At 54.0% G+C, this 22,857-nt stretch overlaps 1 protein-coding gene across 2 annotated transcripts in view; it reads left to right on the top strand.

Moving 5' to 3' along the window:
* The window catches only part of UNC5B (unc-5 netrin receptor B), a 54,035-nt gene that overhangs the window by 26,480 nt on the left and 4,698 nt on the right, over positions 1-22,857 (top strand). The window contains exons 2-9 of one of the 2 annotated variants that reach the window (XM_052799527.1): positions 12,348-12,569; positions 16,274-16,417; positions 18,154-18,257; positions 19,165-19,345; positions 19,912-20,079; positions 20,408-20,572; positions 21,374-21,406; positions 22,487-22,681. In XM_052799527.1, coding sequence (XP_052655487.1) covers positions 12,348-12,569; positions 16,274-16,417; positions 18,154-18,257; positions 19,165-19,345; positions 19,912-20,079; positions 20,408-20,572; positions 21,374-21,406; positions 22,487-22,681 — 1,212 coding nt within the window. The remainder of the gene's footprint in view (positions 1-12,347; positions 12,570-16,273; positions 16,418-18,153; positions 18,258-19,164; positions 19,346-19,911; positions 20,080-20,407; positions 20,573-21,373; positions 21,407-22,486; positions 22,682-22,857) is intronic. The other variant, XM_052799528.1, reaches the window with a different exon arrangement.

The following is a 22,857-nucleotide window of genomic DNA, read 5'->3' as shown; positions in this document are numbered from 1 at the left end:
CCGCAGGCTAAAGCCACCCGTGGGTGCCGTGGGGATGCCGGGAATCGGATTTGGGCTGGTGGGTGGCTGGTGCTTAGCCTCAAAGGCCGGTGTCCCCTGGGCGGTGACAGCTGGCTCTTCCCCCCTGTCACCCTGCCCCAGGTCAGGGATGGGACAATATCTATTTTCTGCATTCAGAAATACCATTTGGGGGGGATTGGGAGGTTTTTGGGTGCTTGTACACGGTTGGTTTGAACCCAACCCGATCACCGTCAGCCCTGGGCTTGCTGGCAGCCGCGATGGGCAACTCACGGTGCCGTGGCATTGCCGTGCCGGCCAGGGCAGGAGCAGCCAGGCATCATCAGGATCCGTCCCTGCTGCGGCACGGGCGTCGGGCAGCATCTAGACTCCCCGGTCCAGGGCAGGAGGGAGGCCATTTACTGATTGGGCTCCAGGGAAGAGCAAATTGGAGCCAAGCTCCATCGCTGGGGATGCGGGAGTGTGCCCCGCTCGGGGGGGAGGCTGGCCCATGGCCCTGGGCGCGGGGCTCCGCACCAGCCCTGCCTGCCCTCCCAGAGCAGAGGTCACTTAATGACTCTGATTACCCACAGCGTGGCCGTATTTAAAGCAATTAGCGCAAATCACTTATGGAAATGCAGCCGCTGGGGGATGGAGAGGAGAAGAGGACGAGGCTGGGGGGCATGGTGCTTTTTTCTTCCTTTTCCCCTGTGCAAGCACGCTTGATGCTCAGTATGCGTGATCCTTTGCCCCTGCTCCCTTGAGACCTTTCTGGATCACCTCTGGTCCCTCTCTCTTGCTGCGCATCCTTCGGCGATGCCTCCGAGCCCTGCAAAAACCCATTTCACTGCTAGCCTGGCTAAGGCTATGCCTTGGGTGTCCCGCATCCATCCTAGCTATGCTCCAGTTTTGAGGTTGGAGATGCTCAGCGCATTTGTCACTGTCAAGTCCCTGGATTCAGCATCCCAAACTTCATTTAATTTGGTAGTGTTGCACCTTGCTAGCAAGCATCCTAATTTTTTAGGGCAATTTTTATTGATACCTCGGGGTGCTGTAGCACCAAGTGAGAAGGGACAGAGGGGAAGGCGCGGGAGGGAGTGTGACTTGCATGTCGGTGTATCGCTACGTGTGGGTCCGTACAGGTCGCAGCATCAGGGAGGATGCTCTGGGTGGGCTGCCACCCCTGTGGGGTGCCACAGACCCTCAAAGCCGGGGGGCATTTCCAGCCGTGACACCTCCAGTGCCGAGCGGTACCCGCGCTGAGAAGGGGAGGATGCTCGTGGGGAGGCTGGCCCACCTGGGATTCGGGGTTTGGTCCGTGGGGCAGAGCGAGAGCGCGTGTGCCGGAGGACAAAGGGAGGAAAGAGAAACTCAGCGCTGCGGGAACACGGGCTGCGTCCAGAGAAGAAAAGGTGGAAATTCCCAGTGGTGAGAAAGGAAGAAGCTGGCTGCAGCGGCTCAGGGTCCCATGGTATTTAAATGCCAGGGAGGGGAGGAGGGTGCCAAACGACGTTAGGAAGCTCCCAAAGGCTTTCCACCTTGCTGTTCATGGGAATGGGAGCAGGAGGGAAAAGGCTTTGTTTTTTGTAGGGGTTTCCTTCCGCTGGAGCATGGCGTGTTTCTCCCCCCAGTGTGGGCAGGGAGGCAGCAATGCCAGGCAAAGGCAGGCACCGAAAATAGGCACTCACCAGAAGACCCCCCCCAAACCCTCCCAGCTTTAATAAAATCTCAGGTTTTTGCTCTATGTAAAAGCAGGTGCGAAGTGCTAGGAGCCCAGCTGGCTTCAGGGTTTAGAGGGAAAGGAATAAAACTAATCAAGGTAATTGCTAAAATCCTTCTGCAACCAGCCGGAGACCTCTCTCCGAGCTGCGATGGGAAAGCTGAGCTCTGGTCTCGGGTACCTGCTCTCCTACCTGCTCTTGGCTGCAGGGATTAAAGTATAATGGAGGCAAAGGGATGGGGAAGCCTTGTCCTCTAAGCTACTCTCACTGATTGTTTGGGTTTTATTCTTTAATAGGGATATTGCTGAAAGAGTGGGGAGAGAAAAGTCTTAATATTTGATATTCAACATCAGCAGGGATTATTTCTTTTTTTTTTTTCCCTTAAATCTTTTTTCTAACCCTGTTCTCCTCCCCCCCCTTTTTTCCTTCTGTTTTCTCCCTTATTGTCGCAGTAAAATGAGAAGGGAAGAAAAGGGCAGAGAAAGGACAATGAAAAGCAAAATATTTCCAGCCTCCATTTGTGGTGGTTGTTTTTTTTGTTTTTGATCATAGCAACAAATCTGAAAGATTAAGGGCAACTTTAAAGACTGTTTAATAAAGGGACCTTAATCAGCCGCTCTTGTGATGTTCCTCCCCCAGCTGAATTAATGGGGAATGCGAGGCATCGAACGGGCTTGTTTTTATGATTAGAAAATAATGCACTGATTAAAATGATTTAAAATCAGTGCAGCATTACACCCACCACCTTCCCCTATGGAACTGGAACGCCCTGTAGGGTGGGAGATGACCCCGGCCGGTGGGTCTGGCGGTGGGAGCCCTGGCACGGGGAGCAGGTGCTGCGGGTACCGGGGAGCGGGTGATGCTCCCAACCCACGCCTGCCGCCGAGCGAGCTGTGGGAGAAGAGTGGGAAAAGCGTCGGGGAAAGTAGGGCAGCGTCTGGCGAGGGGCCTGCGGAGAGGCTGGCTGGAGGCGGGGGGAGCATCCTTCCAGCCGGCTTTGGCTTCCCAGGGCTTGCGGGAGCTGCTGGGGAGGAGAGAGTGGGTGAGAAAAAGACAAAAAATGAGGAGGGAAAAAAAAAAAAAGCTTTCTCCTTTTGCACTGCTTTTCCCTTCTTCGCAGCCAGCTGCCTGAACTTTTTGCTTTACCTTGTTGGGCTCGTGCCATCCCTCGCTCCCCCGCATCAGCTTCGTTAGGGTGGGACACGCACGGCCCTCCTCTGGATTTTGGCACAGAAGTGCCACTCGGGACCATCAAATCTTGTGAGCTGCTTTTAGAGGGCATGGCCGGGTTGTCTCCCCGCCTCGAGGTTTGGCATCTAGATGCTCAGAGGGCAAAACTTGCTCCCCTCCAGCTCACGGCCCCCGTGTGATGTGCGTGTCCGAGACGGGATGGATGCTTGGAGCTGGCATGCCCGGTGGGCGGCAGAGCATCCTTCTCTTCCCAAGGAGCACCAAGGGGGTTCGCAGCCCCGCTTGCTGCTGATTTAAAGTTGCTTGTCGTGCCCGAAGCCAAGGCGGTCGCCTCCGGATTTGCACGTTGAGGAAAAAAAAAACCAACAAAAAAAAAAAACCATTGCAGAACAGCCGCCTGGAAATTGCACTCTCAGGGGGAACGCTGGGGAATTTACATTTTTAAATATGTATGTAATTTGGGCGAGGGGTAAATAGCTTTCTGTCTGCGAAACCGGCAACTTTCTTTCTCACGGAGTTAGCATTTTAAAATTGCATTGCTCATTTGAACAGGAGACCCTTTTTTTTTTTTTCCCCTCCAGTGAGAGATTGCATCTTGCACTTGATTTACTGCAGTTTGAATGATAATTAATAATTCCTTGGACTTTCTGGCATTAACCGGGGCAACAAGTCCCTGTTTGTTCCTTGGTTTCTTTTCCCTTCTCTCTTTTCTTGTTGAAATTATTATTCTTTTCACAACAGAAACACAGTACATGCCATACATGTGAATAAACAGCATATTACTGCATTATCCGCTGCTGGCTTTTTTCTTTTATGAGCCAAAGCAAATAAATAAAAGTTTATATAATTATTATATCCATTAAAAATAACGCTGTAGCTCAGTAAACAGAACAAACTATACAAGAGTACTGCGACAATGGAATTAAAATAGCACAAAGAAAAGCGTCCGTGCCCATAACAAGAACCAGCACTAGATGAAATTTGGAGATAGTTTTCAAACATAACTGCTTCCCTGAAGGAAATGTGTAAAATAGCACAAAAGAAGCGAGCACAACAGAGTGTAACAGGGATTTGCTACATAATTCCTCCTCCTTTTTTCTTTCTTTCTTTTTTTTTTTTTTAATTCATTCCCCTTTCCGTGGGTATTTACGGGGATTCACGAGGCTCACAGCTCCGCTCTGTTAAAACCAGAAATAAGGAACAATTTACTCCAATCTGCCCGTGCCGTGTTATAAATCTATATAATGAAAAATGAAGAGGTTTGTACCATAAGGGATCTCAGCTGTTTACACTTCTCAGGAGGCTTCGCCTTTGATTATCATAATCATAAAGATAAACAAAAGAGTAGTGGCTCCATAAATACTCCAGCGTAATGCATAATCAACAAGATAAATCTCTCTCCTCTGAACTCCCAGCAAGTGAAGTTGCTGCCCGAGCCTGGGTGTTTCTTCTCGGGGGATGGTGGTGGTCAGGATTTGGGTTGAACCCTCTTAGCCGTGGCTTGCAGCGGTACAGGGATGCTCTTGTGGGATGCACAAGGATGCTGCGGTGGGATGCCCCGTGCGAAGGCACCCTGCTTTTAGTTTTCCTCTCCGGCTGCTTGCAAAAGCCTGACCTGGGAATTTAGCTAAGGAGATGATTTTTTTTTTTTTTTTTTTTCGGTCAGGTGAAGTGGTTTTTGATCGATAAAGCCGTTGCATGCAATAACATCCTTGGCGCTGCCTGGCTCCTTTTTCCCACCGTTTTCTCAGCAGAGACTTTGCTTTCTGTTTTTTTCCCCCTCCTCGTCCGGTTCTGATTTAATAAAGGTGCGCAGCGAGGGAGGCCGGCTGCAGGCTTTTCATTTGGCTGGGAGAGGAATCTGCTTGTTTTTTTCCAAGGGTGTAATTAGGGCTGGCGGGGTGCACCCCCTCATTAACCACGCTGGGGAGGAATGCTCTCTAATTATAATGTTTGCCTGCCGCCGGGCGGGGGGGAACTGCTAACCCATCTGGGATGCCGCTGCGAAATGTCTGTCTGTCCTGGTGTCCGTCTGTCCCGGGCTGGGTGGGCTCCAGGAGGAGCTGGAGGTGATGGGATGGGGCTCGCTCGTGGTTGGATTTACCGCGGGGGGTGATGCCAGGTTTGGCAGGAAGGGGATGCAAAGGGACGGCAAAACTCCTGGGAGAGGGCAATCAATGGAGGAAAATGAGCCGGTTTGTCAGGCAGAGATGCTTTGGGGAAAAGGTTAAGTGTTTTTTTCCAAATTTAGTTATTAATAAAAGATTGGTGAGAATAGAGAGGCTCTATTGTGTTGCACGGAGGGGACCAAGGGGGTTTGCAGCCTGCAGTGCCGCGGGAGCAGCACGTCGGTCTGTCCGTGGTGTCTGTGAGTCCTGCTGCTCCATACGGGGGAGGTCCCCAAACGCAACCCATGCCACCAGGCTTGCAGGGGCTTTCCCGGCTGCTGGGAGCAGGCGGGGTGGCCTCCACTTTTTTTTGGGGGGGGGGGTGGGGGGGTGGAGAGGAAGACCCTATAAATGCACAGCCCCGAGGTAGAGCAACACCTTCTGCAGACCTCAGCACACCGCTGGTAGCGAGGGTTGAACGCGACAACGTGTCGAGTACTGTGGTTTCGTGGTCCAGCCTTTGCTGAGTTACCATTGCACGTGCTTGGGGGAGGTGTCAGACGCCACGGGGATGGGCACCCCACGAGCACGTCAATGGCTGGCCATCCACGTGGCTTTTTGACCTCAAAATCCAACCTCGCTCCAGGTTGGAGATGAGATGCCAGGTACCGGTGTTTCTCCTTGCTACCGCTGAAGGCTCCGTGCTCAGTTTTTGGCCTCTGCGGGCAGTTTGGGTCTGTCCCATCCCATCCCCTCGGTCCTCCTGCGGCAGGAGAGGTTAACGAGCGCCACGCTGAGTTAATGAGGCCGGGGGGTTACATCAGCAAGCTGCAGCCCTTGGGATGACGGTGCCGAGGGCCTGTTACATCCCCTGCATCTCGCTTTCATCAGCGCTTCCCAGCTTGTGTCTGAACCCGCTTTAAACTATTTGGAGGGTTTCGAAGGCACGGGATTTTGTGGGCTCTGTGCAAGGAGGTAGCAGGGCGAGAGCTGGGGAGGAAGCTTCTCTCGGTGCGAGTGGCTTCAAATCTTCCAAACCTATCCTCAACGACACCCTTTATTTTGGGTCATCCTCCTTTCTCCCTGCTTTGCCTCCGATGGGACGCGTCCCCACCGAAGGGGTGGTGGGTCGTGGCTTTGCGCGGCACCGCTCGGCCTCACGGAGGCTTTGCCGTTGAAGATGCCACGAGCTGCCGGCACCTCCTCGGCAATGGGGCTTCGTGTTGGGAGACCACGCTGGTGCGCGGAAAGCTGAATTTGTGCGATGGGGAGCAGAGCAGGGAGGGAAAGGGGATTGCTCGGGGAAGAGACGGTGATGTTTTGGGGAGAGAGGATGCTCGCGGTGCTTTTAGGAGGAAAACCTCGGCTATGTTTTACTGCTGGACCTGAAATTATCCCAGGAGGATATTCTGCAACGGGAAGCCCTTGGGAACAGGGCAAGCCGGGACCGGTGATGCCGGCTCCCCCTGAGCTCAGGGATGGACTGAAACGTGGTGGGATGAGACCTGCGTCCCATGCCGCGACTCCGGCATCACAATTTGCTGGAGCTTAAATGGCAACAGCGCTAATCCCTAAATGAGTCCGTTCATACATTTCCCCTGGAGGCGATAGGAAGGGAGATTTGGGGTGGGGGGAGAGCCCCGCTCCGGCCTTTCAGATACCTCCTCGAGCCAAGCCGGTGGCCAGAGCATTCCTGCCAGCTTGGTGTCTTGAGCCGGAGCTGTCCCCATCCCCACGGGGGGATTGGGAAGGCAGGCGGCTCTCCTCCTCCAGTGCTGGAGATAAGCTGTCATATTTTTTTTTCATTTCTACAGGAGGATTTCTACCCACCCCGGCAGGCGGGAATGGGTTTAACCATTGCCTCTCAGGCCTTTGCACGAAATAGCGTTCACCCTGAGACAGGCGTGAATGGGGGGAGATGGAAGCAGAAGGGGTTAAGTGCCCACCGCCGCTAAGATTTAGCTGGAGAAACCCAGCCGGAGAAACCCAGGCATCCCGGCTTAATCCTTACATCGCATTCCTGCCTGCCCGGTGCAACGGGGAGGGATGCGTGGCCGTGGGTGATGGGCACTGGGCTTCGCTGCCGCTAATGCTCCTGTAATCTTCCAAATATTTGGAGGGATAACAATTGCAGGAGAGAGGATTTTAACGCTTTCCTGTAGAGGTTTGCTCGGCCGTTGCTGCAAAGGGAATTGCTTTCTGGGCTCGTCATCCCTTGCGCCATGTGTTTTGGGGTGATGGAGGGGCGATTAATGCTCGAGCCCGGCCCGGTGCTGCTCCCCGTGCAGGCTGCTGGTGTTGGTTGGTTGGGGTCATCAATCTTCAACCAGATTGCAAATGCTGGCTGCAAACATCTGCAAGTTACCCCCTGGGGAACAGATGCTACGGATAATCCAGCTCAACCCCAGCAGATTAAAATGTGTGATGAAGGATGGGGGAGAAGAGGCTGGAGAGGAAAGAAATCACCAGTGCTTATTCCCCTTCTCCCTTTTCCGCCTTGCTGCTCCTATCATGCTCATCCCTGGGGCTTCGGGGGGGTTGGTCCCACAGGTCAAGCCCGGAGCTGCCCCCTCCTTGCCTCTCCTCCCCCCAAAACAGATATAGTACCGAAGTCAGTGCTCCAGCCCGTCCCGTAGCACGTCACGCCGCAGCACCCGACCGCGTGCCCCCGAGTAGTGTGAGACTGTGGGATGGTGACAGCCTGGGACTTCCAAAAAAAACCCCCAAAGGGAGCTGGGAAGCAGGCACCCACCTCCAGCGGGAAGGAGGGAAGCCGGCAGATGGGAACCCCCCGTAGACGTCTGCCAGGGAGATGATGATTACAGTCAGTGTAGCGCACTCTCAAATATTTATTAGTTTGTCGCTGCTGGGATTTTTATTGCTTGTCTGATTGCAGTACTGGAAATCCCGGCTGTGCAAGGCTCCTTCCCTGGCTTTGCATGCAAAAGCGTCTCTCTTGCGTGCGCTGCTCCTGCGCTCAACGGGCCAAGTGGTCACCTCAGGTGGGATCAGGGCAGCGCTGGGCGAAATGGAAAGTGGCCTCCGCACACGTGTGGGTTAAAGCATCCGTTCCCAAGGGCGATGCTTACGGCCAGCTCCTTGCAAGCACGAGTGCGAACCCTCCTGTTGACAAGGTCTTCACTGGTATTAAAACCGTCTGAACGTCTCAGTGCATACCCCCAACCTGAGGTTGGCTGCCCAGCCTGGAGAAGCCAGAGACCTGCTTCTTGCAAGTTTTCTTACATATATATATATATAATGCAACCATAATAATAATAATAATAATAATAATAATAATGATAATAATAGTAATAATAATATGCAAGACCATTGGAGGGGGAGGTTGTCCTAGCCTTTACGGGGCTATTTATCGATGTCCTTATTATGCTGGAGCAGACCAAAACCTTTCCCCAGCCCCTCTATCCTCTGCTTGTTTAATTCTGACACCAACAGCACCTCGTCCTGTCTGTGCTGGAGCTATTTGCCCCCCTGTCCTATGGGGGAAAGTGATGGTGTTGCACCACCGGGAAGGTGCTTTTTTTTTGTATTTTGCAGTGGCTGCTGGATAGTCAGGGCAGCCAGGAGCAGCAGTCATTCCTCCACATGGCACGAGCAGGCGTGCTTCCCCCCCGCCTCGATTGTACGTGAATTTTTGGGGGCCCCCACCTCCATGTGCGTTAGCAGAGCGAGAGGTTTCCCATGCGGCGGGTGGCCAGGCGTCAGGAGTGGGGATGAAAGGCTGGGTTGATGGCTTATGATAAATATGCCCAGCATGGTTCCTGTCCCTTTTCTCATCCAAAGTCCCTGTTGTTCCTCTGCCTTAATTCTTCCCCAGCATGTTTAAATACCAACGGCCGTATCGTGCTGGAGCCAAACGCCCTGCCCAGCTGCAAATGCTTTTCTTCGGTCGCATAGGGCTGGTTTCTGGATGGAGAAATGAGTCTCCCCCTTTCTTTGGTCCCATCTGTGGGCAGGTGGGAGCCTGGGGGAACCGTGGGGTCGGGGCTCTGCGGCATGGCATCGGTGACGAGTCTGCCCTGAAAACCCCATCATCTTTTTCCCTGTCTCCTGTTAGAGCTGCTTTTTTGGGCCCCAGATCTCTGTTGGCCAGAAACAAAAGATCTCTCAGCTGTTGCGAGTTTGCAGGATTTAAACTTTCCCAGCAGCTAGGATGCTTCTAGCTTTAAAGTTTTGGGGTTTGGGGGTTCAAACCTTAAACCCAGCAGGTTTTTATAGCCACAAAAAGCAGGTGCTGGATCTGGCTAGGGCTGGGGAGATCATCCTATTCTACCACCCTCATCCCCAAAGTCTCTGTGCCCCCTTGAAGAAACCTGAAGCGTCGAGTTTGAGACCGCCAGCATGGATTGGGGCAGACCCCTTCTCGGGACGGGGGGGCTGGATGGGACCCATCGATGTGGGGGTCGGTGGATTTTCAGTACCGCTGGCGGTGGTTCAGCCCCAAACCCTGTGCTGGGGGACCGAGGTGGCTCCCACCGCAGCCCAGAGCATCACCCATCCGGCTGCAGATGATCGTGCGTGAGTCACAAATCTGCGATTTTCATCCCCATCGGGCCGTGACTCATCCCCTCCCCACTCCCAGATCCTCTCAAATGACCTAAAGTCTCATTTAGCATCACCAAAGTGGCCGTGGGGTGGGAGAAGACGTGTCTTTGGTGTTGGCTGCTGGAGGAGGACTTCTTCTTGCCAGCGGTTTTGGGTTAGGGGACACGTGCGCTTCGAGGCGTCATCCCCATAGGGGAATTTCCTTCTGAAAATTGGCTTCTTCAGGGATGTTGGGGCTTTGTGGGTCACCCTTACGGTGCCGGGCGGGCTGCAGGACTCCTCACCTGCATCCTGGGGTGGTACACCTGGCTTGGGGAGAAGACAAAAAAAGTAGGAAGAAAGAAAAGAAATAAAAAGCAGCTGGCACAGATACAGAAGAAAAACTTAATGGGGAGCTTCAGGCCCGTGTTACGGCCAGGGATGATGTATCTTGGAGTATTTAGCATCTCTGCCACTGCCCTCAGCGGTGCCTCGGGAAGGCTGGTGCTGGCCCAGGGCAGGGCTGGTGGTGGGGGGACTCCCCTCTGCCAAGCGTCCCTGGGAAACTAATGGGCTCTGAGTGTTTATATTCCTTATAGCAAGCCTGCTTTCTAAACCCACCTGCCCTTAGAGCTGTAAAACAAAGCCCGGGAGCCACCCCTGCCCTGGGGATGGATGGCAAGCGAGCCCCCCCAGCCCAGGCATCGCACCAGTGGGTTTCGGAGGATGCGCTGCAGGGATGCGGAGAGCATCATTTCAGAGAGGTTTGCACATGAGCCCACGAGTGAAGTTTTGTTGGCTGCCTCTGTTGCCAGTTGGATTATCTCCTGCCAGCCCCCTTTGCCAGGGAATTTAGATTTGTGGCATCGAAGCTGTTTTAGAAAAAACAACAACAAAAAAACCCCCCAAACCAGCAAAACAACAACTCAGTGGATGCAAAATTGAATAGTAAATTAAAAAAGAAAAAAAAGTTATATTTGCTGCTGTGATAAGGTAAGAAGCTGCTCCGCAGGAGAGGGGAGCGGGAGCCTGATGCAGGCATGGGGAGAAGTGTGGGACAGTTCAAGGTGGGGGGCTTGCACCTCCTCACACCCCCGTGCCCCTGCCCGCGGCGGGGCGCTGGGAAAATTACAGGTCTGCAAATGAGATGGGGGAGGAAATGGCTGGCAGTGGAGAGGTGGGGAAGAGCCAGCCAGAGAGAGAGAAATTAGCCCGGAGTTTAATTCATTGTTTCCAAAAGAGCAGTTAATGGATTATGACAAATGTCCTACCGCTCTCCCTTAGTGCTGTGTTAAATGGAAATGGAAAGTCAATTTTCCTAAATGGATTTTAAACGACTGACCTCGCGTGTTTTTTTTCCCTCACTGATTTTTGCTCGGGAGGCAGCTTGGTCTTCTTGTTTTCTTGATGCGTCTGATTATTTTTTTCTTCTTCTCCTTCTCCTAACACCTCGGGATTCTCTGAGTCTCTCCGTGCGGCACTGCTCCTTGCCAAGGGTGACGAAGGGAGTGGGCTCCTTCCTTCCTTGCCAGCTCCGGAGATGTTATCACGGGGCTGGGGATATTTACTGTTTTCCTGCACGCTGCAGTGCCTGGAGTTGAGAATCACAGCTCTCGCTGGAGAAGAGAGGAGGAGGAAGAAAAGCTCATAACTCTTTTAGGTGTAAAGAAAAGCCTCGTGATGTGACCTGACTGCTAGCGAGGTGCCCAGAAACAACAGGTTAAGCAGTAGCATCCCAGCGCGTGTATGTGTTTCATTAGTCCTGCAATATTTGGTGTTGATTCTTCATGGGCGAAATGGCTAGAAACCCGTTTCCTACGTTGGATGCTGCAGGTGCCCCTCGATGTCGGTCACGGCATCTTCTCAAGCCGGTGCTGGGCATGACCCGCTGTGAGGCTCCCGCTCCTCAGGGATTATGTCCCTGAGTGAGCCCTGAGGTGCTTGCCCCTTTTCAAGACCTTTCTTGGCCTGGCCTGACCTCTTCTTCTGGTTATTTTTGCATTTAGATTGTTTTTGCGAGCAAACAAGCAGGAAGATGGAGATCACCAGGGCACTGACCCTCTCTGGTTTCTGGGGTGGAATAGCGTGAATCCCGATTGCGTTTTTGGGAGACATTCTCTGGAGGTGGCTGGGCTGGAAGCGATCGCTCGCCTGTGATGGGCAGAGAGCCGGTCCCCGGGGGCTGTGCTGGCAGGGGCTGCCCGTGCCCCCCAGCCCTTGCGCGATGCTGAGATCACCGTGCAGGAGCGCGAGCGCTGGCAGGGGGTGGGATCCCAAATGTGGCTCCACCAAAAAGCGGGATGTGCGTGATTTGTGCCGTCATCACGGTCAGCGTTCCCAGCACGAGCCCTACCAGCGTTTAGCTCGGAGTGTGCCTGTGCATTCCTCAGGGCTGTGGGAGGGAGGTTTGGGATGGGGGACACCAACCCCTGCGGAATCTCTCTGTGTCCCTGTCGCCGTCCCCGGACTTGAGTTTGGTTTGCTTTTTTCCTCGTGGTGTCCTCTAGCAAGATTACCCAGGCTTTGGCGTCGGCCAGGGCTCGGGGTACGGATGGGGGGCTGGTACCCAGGCAAAACCAGGATGCACCCCGCAGCAGCAGCTCTCTAGCTAGCAGAGATTTGCTTTTTTTTGCTTTCCCGAGCATCCTCAGCAAGGGCTGTTGGTGACACCACCGCACGCAGGGTGGTCCTGGGAGGGAGAGGGAGGGATGAAGCGGCGTAGGTAGGAGTTGCGTCCCTGCCGGGACGGCACTAAGGGCACCTCCTGACCCTCTCTCTCCCCTGGCAGGGCTGGAGTACAGCGACGTGCTGCCCGACTCCTTCCCCTCGGCCCCGGCAGAGACCCTCCCTCACTTTCTGCTGGAGCCGCAGGACGCCTACATCGTGAAGAACAAGCCGGTGGAGCTCGTCTGCCGTGCCAACCCTGCCACCCAGATCTACTTCAAGTGCAACGGGGAGTGGGTTAACCAGAATGACCACGTCACCAAGGAGAGCCTGGACGAGGTCACCGGTGAGCAAACCCACCCCGGCATCCCCCTGCCTGCCCTTCCCCTCTCTTCTTTCCAGGCGCTTCAGCCCTTTTCTCTCTTGCACATCCACGCTGGGGATGATTCTCCTCCAGGTAGACCAACAGGCCTCTCTGATTCCTTTTTATCATTCCCGGGTGACTGCAATCTCATGAGGTCGCTTTTGTATGTTTTCCACCTCCTTGGTCCGCGCACAGCTTGTCTCTCTTTCCGTATCATCAGTGAATTTTAGTAGAGGAGCTGCTCCTTTCCAGAGCATTGATGAAGGCTTGATGATGGTATGGGTCACCATACCCCATAGGAGCTTGGGGAAGTCAGCCCGCGTTAGCCTTTTGCAGGACTTGGGGTCGTTAAATGGGATTTGAAAGGCAGCATGTTTAAAACTGATTAAAAAAAAGGAAACGCTTTCCTGCAAAATGCCTAATCAACAGGTAGGAGTCATTGCCATGAGGGGCGGCAAAGGCTGGCAGCTTACTCAGGTTCACAAAGGGATTAGATGTTTAATGGGTAATGAGAACATTTGCAGGTAGGATTTGAAATGCCTTTTAATGGCAGATGAGCTCTTCCCTGCCTCGGAGGATGTGTCAGCTGCTGGCTGCCTGAAATGGGGGGGTGAGAAGGTGGTTTAGGCATTTTAGGGGGTGTCTTATTCCATGGGACGGGGCTCCGCAGAGCTGCTTGCCCCAGGCTTTGAAACGTCCCGGCATGAGAACAAGGTGTGGGGGTTGGTTAGATCATGTAATCAAGTAGATTTGCTAAAATTGGGATGTTTTAGCTCGGCTCCCACTTTTTCTGCACCAATTTTGGTACCTGTGCCCTCATCAGGAGAGGAGGAAAACAGTCACGTTTCCCATGTAAGATCTGTTCTCTGCAAATCCCTGAGCCTGCAGCATCCTTCATCTCCGGAGGGCTTTAAACCAAGGCGGCCTTTTGAAGTGCTGCAGCGTTGGCCCCAGAAGGCAGGCTGGGCTTAGAGGAGAGAGACTTTGTCAGCCTGGAGGAGCACAAGTACTTTTATAGAATCTCCTCTTGTCCCTTTTTTCCCCAGCCTTGCCCTTCCTCAGCATCTCCTCGGCTCTTCATCCAGTGCTAGCCGTGAGCCGGTCCTTACTTGGATGCGTCTCTGAACCTGCTCTGCAAAGGGAAGATCATTTCTTTTCCCTGTGGCTTTCTGAGCCTTTCCTAAGCTGCTTCATCTGTTCCTGGGGTGTTTTTCTTCCAGAGGATCTCTTTGTGAAGGATGGCCGAAAATGCATGGGAAAGCTGTCCCCTTGCTTCTCCGGAGGCTGTTGGGAGCAACTGGCAGCACCATTTCTCTCTTGCGGGGTGCATCTCCACCTCCCAGCTCTCACAGAGGCCAGATTTGAAACCCTCACTGCTTGAGGGCAAAGTCAGTGCTGATTAATGACCGAGCAGCCTTCACCAAGGGGTTATTAATTTATTTATAACCTGTGGCCGCACTGGGTCGAGCCAAAGGTTCGTGCGCCCTGCGTGGGGCAGTGGTGGATGCTTAGGGGAAGAGCATTGAACGGGGATGAGGATGGAGTGATGGGCCCCGCTCTGTTACCCTCCCAGCTTTCTACAGACCATGGTTAGGGATTCGCTGGTCCAGTGGCGATATCGTAGCAGTGTGGTCCAGCCCTGGATGGATTCTCCCCCTGTTCATGTGTCTAAATGCCCATAGGGCTCATTCTCCCCCAGGTTGCCCCAGCATCCTGTAGCAGGGAGTTTCATGGCTTAGTGATGTACAGTGTGGAAAAAGCACTATATTTCTGGCCCTACTGCTTGATCCACCTCTTGGGTGAATACCCCTTACCGAATAACCTGCCTCGTGCAACTCTTGCGCAAAACAGGCTGAAGAAAACAGCAGAAAGGGAGCAGAAAGTCTGTGCAGCAGGATCTTACCCTGTTTTAGGGGGGACTCATTTGCTTTGGGCCAGCATCTCCCTCTCAGATCCCAGTCTGCACATGTAGAACATGCGGCAGCAATTTGGGAAGGAAACAGCGTACACCTTCTTCACCCAGGCTTCAAAGATGGTATTGCTGCTATCAGTGAACAAACCTGACAATACCTTCAGTGCGGAGGTGATGCCGTGCATGTAAAACTCTGCCAGCGTGGTCATATCTGCCCGGCAGCTACCCTAAGAAGAAAGGAGCTGGAACCAAAATGGTTTACTGTGCTAAAAAAATCTGCGTTTGCAGCACCTGCCATTCGTAGGGAAAGGTGCTGCAAAGAGCATGGGGGACGGCTGGCCACAAAGCGACTGGTTAACACGGTTAGGCGTTCGTGGCTTTTTAAGTGTCCTCAGTTAAAAGCTTGGAAAAAGGGACCTTTAAAAAAAAAAAAAAAGGCAACTTTTAAGATGATGTGTCTTGAAAGAGCCAGGCTTGGTAATGCTCTGACTGCATCTGATCCAAAACATTTCATGCGGAAGAAAGCAAAAATAGGCCAAGTCAGAGAGTATAATTCAGCTGGACAAGAAGGGTTGGTCGGTAAGAGTGGCTGTGTTTGGATGCCTGTAAGCCCTTTAAATAGTCACCCCTGTGAGCCATAAGCTCAGTCTACAGTTTTGAGTAGTCTTTGCTTTCGGAGGTTATGGAGATAGCAGGGCATTTGCAGGATGCTCCCCACCTTTGCAGGGCTGTTCAACCCACCCCACCGGGGCTTTCCAGAGAGACGAGATGGTTTTGAGCCATCTCCATCCTGGGTCCTTCTAAAAGCGCTAATTCCTCCAAAAGTGCTTGGCCCAAATGCCTTTTCTTTTTTTTTTTTTTGCCCCTTAATAGTGGCAAAATAAATCATATTTCCTTGGTGCGCATTTGTCAGCTCTTTTGTGGGAAGGTGGCAGAGAGACAGTAATTGCTCCTCGCAGCACTGGGAGCAAGCTAACAAAATTACAGCTGGGGAGCATGCAGCTCTCTATCGCTGTGAAATTGAGGCCTTTTTATAAATAGAAGCTGCAAAAAAAGGGCAGGTATTGCTTAAAATAAGGAAAAGTAGCCCTGAGTCCCTCCCGCCCTCGGCGATGGCCATGCCGTGAGGGGTTGATGCTTCAGGCGAGCCTCAGCGGTCCAGGGCACCGTGTCCTGGACATGGTGGTGCCACCTTTGTCATCACACCCCTACCACAGCCAGGGTGTCCTGGCAGAGTTCATGGGGGTGTTGGGGGGTTGATGGAGGTATGTAACTCTTTTTGGAGTCAGTGGGCATGAAATGCCATCATCGTTGGCTGATTTCCGTAAGATTTTTTATTTGTCTTGTTATATTTGTATTTAAACAGCAGCTGACAGAGGTGGTTTCTCCCCCCAGCAGAGCCTCGGAGGCATCCTTCAAACCCTGGTGGGTGGGAAGGGGTCTGGGCAGGGACGGGGACATCAGTGCTGGGGGAGAGGGCTGGTGGAGGAGAGTGATGCCTCTTGAAATGGTTAAGAGGTCCTAGTCCTGGCTGGCCACACTAAGGGAAAAAAAAAAAGACAAGACTCCTCCACATCAGCTCCGAGTCACCCTCCGGAGGGAACAGTCTCCCTGGTTTGCAGAGGTGCCAAACCCAGATGCCTCCGAGATGCCTCCAACCCGCTGCCTCTGTCCTCGAGCTTTATGCAGCCACCAGCCCTCTTGGGTGCTGCCTCAGTTTCCCTCCTCCCGGGTGCTCTTGCCGAGCTGATGCCGTCCCTCTGTCCCCTTCCAGGGATGCTGGTGCGGGAGGTGCAGATCGAGGTCTCCCGGCAGCAAGTGGAGGAGCTCTTCGGCTTAGAAGATTACTGGTGCCAGTGCGTGGCCTGGAGCTCCGCGGGCACCACGAAGAGCCGCAGGGCATACGTCCGCATAGCGTGTAAGTGCCCGGTATGCGTAGTGCTTGCTCAGATGTGACCCCTCCGGCAGTGCTCCTGCTCCCTGCCCCTCTGCGAGAGCTGCCTGCACCCACCTGCGCTGCCTCAGTTCTTGTTTCATGTACATCGACGCTTCTCCCACCTTCTTTTCCACTTTGGGGGCCCCAAAAGGTTTTCCAGAGGGTACAACCCACTGATTTCGAAATTGTTTGCAAAGCCTGAAGTGTGACCCTGGATCCCAGGCTGAAAAAGCAGTGGTATCAAGCTACGTGGGTGTGCCACTTCTGGTAGGAACACCAGCTGAAATAGTGGCCATTCCCATTCATTCCCAGCTTCCCGGGATCCCTGAGACACGGTGGGTGCAGATGAGTGGGGCTGGCCATTTCCAAAAGTTGGCTCCCTGTTGAAAGCAGTGCTTTTTGATCAGCTGGAGGTGACCCATCCTTGCTGGATGGCCCTGGTCTTAGCTTCCCATCCCAGTTCTGGCTTTGCATCTGAGCGGGCATCGTCCTGACCTACCTGGGCGAGAGGCCGTGGCACTGCCTGGGTTAATACCGCATTGCCCATCAGCATGCTCAGCTCTTCCTGGTGCTTTATTATCATTAATAACCCAGCGGTTAGCACCTTGCATGCTTTGCCTGAATCAGCGAGTCCGTGTCCCTGGAGTCCCTGCTGTCATATGTCACTTCTCTAAGCTGCTGTTTGTGGGTGTCAGCCTGATTAAGGGTGAGTTAATCAGGCTGTTACAAGGCTGAATTTGCTCTCTTAGCAAATGAGATGGCAAAGCTATAGGAGAACGGCCAGGCTTCCCCAGTCGTAAACAGAGTTTGCTATTAGAGGGCTAATAATCCAGCACATTATCCAAAACGGAGGTGGCTGGTGAAGCAGCTATGCTGCTGAAGGATTTAGTCTGAACGGGGAAAATGTTACGAGGCACAGGGCTGGCTACTGAGGGAGCCCTTTTGTCCAGCCCCAGCCAAGGATTTGGTGTTTCTTGGTGCCGAGCAGATGAGAAGAACTGAGGATTCACTGCCCTGGACCAGTGGGAGCTGCAGCCGTAGAGGGCTGGGTGCTGTAACAGAGGGTTGCAGCACCATCTAGTGATGCTCCTCCTTTCAAGGCACCGGAGTGGGACCCTGCCATGTCCCCCACGTCCCTGGGGGGCTCTGCTGGGCTTCTCACCTCTCCCTGTTCCCCAGTTTGGCACCGGAGTGCAATGGCCGGGTTTCCAGCAAGTCTGGGGATGTGGCTCAGCCAGGATCAGCTGGGGCAGAGCCAAGCAACAAGCCCCTGTAGCCCTTCAATTTGGGGATTCGCTTCGGTGCTGACGTGGGAGCCGAGCTGTTGTGCAAATCTCATTTCCCTCCCTTCAGCAAAGAAGGGTCCTGGTGCAGAGTCTAGAGCAGGGGGAAAGAAACAGAGGGTTGAAGAAAGAGTGGTTAAGCTGAGGTTTAGCCCTAAAAGGAAAAGGCAGGAGGGGGTATAAGCTTGCAAGCGCGTGAAGGAGGAAAGGCATTGTCCTCAAGCACCGTGTGCTGTCCTGAATCCATCCTGGAAAATATACTTTTTCGGCCCCTTCCTCCCAGGACATGTTTTGCTCTAGCCGTGCTATGCCAGAGGGCTTTCCCTACTCGTGGGCTCCTGGTGCCAAGGCGATGCTCTCTCCCCACCAAGGTTTTGCAGGTTGCCCTGTTTCTGCAGTGGGCTGGTAACCCCTGGGTTTTCCTTTCCCTCCCAGACCTACGGAAGAACTTTGACCAGGAGCCGCTGGGCAAGGAGGTCCCGCTGGAGCACGAGGTCCTGCTGCAGTGCCGCCCACCCGAGGGGGTGCCGCAGGCTGAGGTGAGCAGCTCAGCAGCCCCAAGAAATGCCCGGTGGGGTGTCCCCTCCCGTCCTGGGGAGAGACGGGGCACGTCCTTGCGAGTTGGCTTGCGGCCGTGATGGATGGCCTCGTGCCGAGACCGTCAGCTTTCATTATTCAGCAGAATTGTTTATTTTGGGCAGTGGATCTGTTACTCTGACATCTAATAACACATGTAACCTCAGCACCTGCTCAACCTACCTCTCCAACGCTTCCTGATGTGCTGTTAACCCATTAGAAGGAAGATCTAACAAGGAGGCACCCAATGACTTGTCTGAAGGGGAGCGCTCACAAGTGAGAGCCAAGGGATGGGAAAGTCAATACAGATGGGTTTGCCTAGCACGGTAGCAGTGGTTTCCCTGTCCACAGCTCCATCAGGCCCCTGGAGCCGTGTGTTGGTGGTAGCCGTACTGTCCCATCCTTGGCCAAAACAGCAGTAACGTGTCCCGGTCAGGCCTGGTTTGGCCCAGCTTCCAAGGAGAAATAAATACAGTCAGAGGCAAGGTTGGCCAGTCAACGGTTGTGGTGCTGAGGACATCAGTGGTCTCAGTGATGAAGATGGGGAAGGCTTTGGGGCAGGTCAAAGGCTGGTCGGAGGGGTTTTGCGCTCTATCAGGGCTGGTGATTTTAGCCCCTCCAACCTGATGTTTCTCCTTGCTTGTGCCCGTACGCACGCTCGGTGACGGTATTGATTCACGCCCTTCCCAAACAGCCTAGTTAAGCCGTTGTGTCCTAGCTTAGCTTTGGGGCTCTTGGAGACCCTCGTGGTGGGGAGCATGTGGGATGGGCATTTCCACTGAAACCCGTGATGAGCTTTCCCTGGCTGAGTGTTCAGTTCTTGTTCAGCTTAATCACTGTCCTTACCCATCCCTGCCTTTGCCTTGCCAGGTGGAGTGGCTGAGGAACGAGGATGTCATCGATCCCACCCAGGACACCAACTTCCTGATCACCATCGATCACAACCTCATCATCAAGCAGGCCCGGCTCTTGGACACTGCTAATTACACCTGCATGGCCAAGAACATCGTGGCCAAGCGCCGGAGCACCACGGCCGCTGTCATCGTCTACGGTACCGGCCCTTGCTCTTGGGAAGGGGACCTTTGCTGCTGGCCATGTCTTCCAAGCCAAGGGGAAATACGGGCACTTTCTGGGAGTGGTAGGAGTGAACCCCACCAGGGCATTGCATTAAATTAGGTAATAGCCGATGTCTGCAAAACCGGAACCTCTATTAGCTTGCACAGGCTATTAGGAGAGGTTATTAGGTGTAGGTATTTCCAAGCCTTCTCAGTTGGGTACGAAGGTGGGTGGAGGTTGAACCCAGCTGGGTTGCTTTGACTCTCAAAGCAGCCGAAAAGCTTCATTTGGCTGAACTTTCCTATGAAACCAAAGATCTGCTGTGGCCAGATGTAAAAATATTTGCAAAGTGGAAAAAGGACCAAAGCAGGCTTGAGCATCTTGTGCGTGGGGTGTGCGGCACAAGAAGGAGTCTCGTGATTTGCTTTTCATGCGGCTGAGTTGTTCCAGGGTGTCACAGAAGATGTAAGGACAGAGGACCCGATGAACCCTAGGCTTAGCTCCAGTCCCTGCTGAAATGGGCTCCGTTGATGTGTTACTGCTGTCCGTCTCCTCTTGCAGTGAACGGTGGCTGGTCCACCTGGTCCGAGTGGTCTCCTTGCAACAACCGCTGTGGCCGGGGCTGGCAGAAGCGCACCCGGACGTGCACCAACCCTGCGCCGCTGAACGGCGGCTCCTTCTGTGACGGGCAGCCTTTCCAGAAAATCACCTGCACCACCCTCTGCCCAGGTAAGGCAGGTTCAGAAACCAGCTTGCCCGCACTGCCCGTCCCCCAGGTTGCACGGTCCAGCTGTGCTCCTGGTGCTCCCCAAGGAGACAGGGGCTCAGGAGACCAGTCCGAAGCATCTTTCAGTCTGCCAAGACCTGAAAGAGCTGGAGACGTCCGCAGAGACACAACAGGGCTGGGTTTGCTGGGATAACGCTCCCCAAAGGTCTCTGGAAGCCCTGAGATGGGCACGGGCACCTTTCTGCTGCCGGAGACAAGCCGGCACTGGGGGACGAGCCCCGAGGCCGTGCCGAGGGGTGTACCGACGCGCCCGTGTTTGGTGGCCCGCAGTGGACGGCGCGTGGACGGAGTGGAGCAAGTGGTCGGCGTGCAGCACCGAGTGCACCCACTGGCGCAGCCGCGAGTGTGCCGCCCCGGCCCCCCGCAACGGCGGCAAGGACTGCAGCGGCGTGCTGCTCGACTCCAAAAACTGCACCGATGGGCTCTGCCTGCAGAGTGAGTATGCGGGCAGGCGGGCAGGGACCGGTGCCGGACACGATGCCGGCGGCCGTGGTGCTCCGGCGCTTGGCCACGCTGTTGTTGGCCGTGCCTCCAAGTTGATGGGGCAGGCAGCAGCGCCGCTGGCACCTGATTTTTAACTTGTGTCTTGAACAAGCATTTTTTAACCAGACTCACCCTTTCCAAAGCTAGTTCTCACTTGCTGGAAAGAAAGGTTTGGGAATTTTTGGTGGGAGCTAAATGTCCCACCGAGCCTTCTGAAGCAGCGCTAGGTTTGGGGTCTCTGCTGAAATAAGGCTGGTTGTGGTTAGTGGGGGCAAGCCAGGGTGGGTTTCTCAGCCCCACCATGAAAACACCTGACCTGGGTCATTGCTCGGTAGGAGACCTGGAGTAGCAGCTGGGAAAAAAACCCAATAATCATAATAATGGTGCGGCTACACTATGAGTGGGCACGCCGAAGGCTGAGCAGCCGATGCTGCCACCTGCTGCTGTGTGACACCACTGTCCCTTTAAAACTGCCGCAGCCAGAAATGCCCAAAGTCCTGTCAGCTGGGGACATGTTCCCCAGGGGCTGGCTGGGCATGAGGACATCCTCGTCACCAAGCTTCTACCTGGCTTTCTGCATGCCCCGGGGAACAATTCTGCTCTCCCATCCTTCCCCACCACGCTGCAGTTCCTCGTGCCCCCCCCCCCCCCCCCCAGGCCGGCTTCCCCCACCACCAACTTTTGTTTCATCTCATCCCCATCGCACCATCGCCACCTTCACCTTTTGTTTTCTAACTTTTTTTTTCCTAACAGATAAAAGAGTTCTAAGCGAACCCAAAAGCCACCGTAAGTGCTCATTTCATGGCCATTTTGTTTCTTTGCGAGGCATTGCTTTGGTTTTGCTCTGTCGCATCCATGGTAGGGCTCCATGGCAGCCGGGGCAGGACAGGGTGGGAAGAGGGAGCAACTAAAGCCCACTCCAAAACTCCAGTGTACATTAAATCCCGTGCTTTGCTTGAAGCTATAAATACAACCCACTTTTGCAGCCGGCGTCACGCCACCAAAGCTACTCCAGCGTCGGCACCCCTCCACGAGGATTCCCTTCCTCGAGTTAGGGGGCCTGGGGGTGCATCAGCATTCCAGTTTCTGGCATGCAGAGGAGGGGGACTTGGGGACGAAGTGACACCTCCCAGAAGTGGCATAGTCCTAACGCGGTTGAGATCGCCAGGCTTAGGACAGGGCTTCACTCCAGCGCGAAACCATAGAAACCAAGAGATGCAGGCGAGCGTGGAGGGAGGAAGGAGAGAAGGATGGGCTGAGCATGCTCAGCTCCTGCTGCTGGAGCCTTCACCGTGCTCTGCCTTCCCTCTTCATCCCTCTTCTTTCTGGGCAGATATAGCCAAGATACACCAGGTGTTTAAAGATTGAGAGCCTTGTGGCAGGGGAAGGGAAAATGGGGACGCTGAGGGGTGTCTGTTATATAGATAGAGTGACGCTCAATCTTTCTGGATGGACGCATAGCTCAGGTACCTATATGTGAGATGCATGGATAGACGTTACATTTACTCCTCAGGGCTGTCTCTGTTAGGATGTGAGGGTTGATAGCTTCGTGAATCTGAGCCGCGCAAACCTAATGTTTCTGGGCTTCTTGGTGCTCAAGTAAAGTTTGCACGAGCCGTGGCAAGGTGTCCTCCAAAGGTGTGAGGGCTTCAACCCCATCTCAATCTCTGGCATCACTCTGACTTCTGGACTGCTCTTAGAAAACACCCTCCATCCCCCTGCCACAGCCTTTCCAGCAGGCCCAGTACACATCTTCCCCTTCGTGCCTATGTCCTGAGTTAGTGGTAGGGCTGGGGAGCACTGGTGGGTCTTGACGTGCATTTCTGGTGCTCCTTTTTTCACCTCTGTTTCTTTAATCCCTCCCAGTGCTGGAGGCCACAGGCGACGTGGCCCTGTACGCCGGGCTGGTGGTGGCCATTTTTGTCTTCATCGTGATCCTCATGGCTGTGGGGGTGGTGGTGTACCGGAGGAGATGTCGGGATTTCGACACGGACATCACGGACTCATCAGCCGCTCTGACCGGAGGCTTCCACCCTGTCAACTTCAAGACTTCCCGGCATGGTAAGAGCCATAGCCCATGCAGGTCCTGCTTGCCAGCTCAAGCCCAGGCAGAAAGAAAGTCAGGCTGCAAATCACAGTAGGGAACAGGTCCCTGGTGGACCCCCAGCCCCAATTTTCTAGGAGAATATGCTGATTTTTGAAGGCTGAGGGCTCCGTGGAAGTGGTCAGGTGTTGAT

This window comes from Harpia harpyja, chromosome 10, assembly GCF_026419915.1.
Source record: "Harpia harpyja isolate bHarHar1 chromosome 10, bHarHar1 primary haplotype, whole genome shotgun sequence".
Lineage (NCBI taxonomy): Eukaryota > Metazoa > Chordata > Aves > Accipitriformes > Accipitridae > Harpia > Harpia harpyja.
Note: the sequence above shows the minus strand (reverse complement) of the source record. Positions and strands in the feature narration are given on the sequence as shown.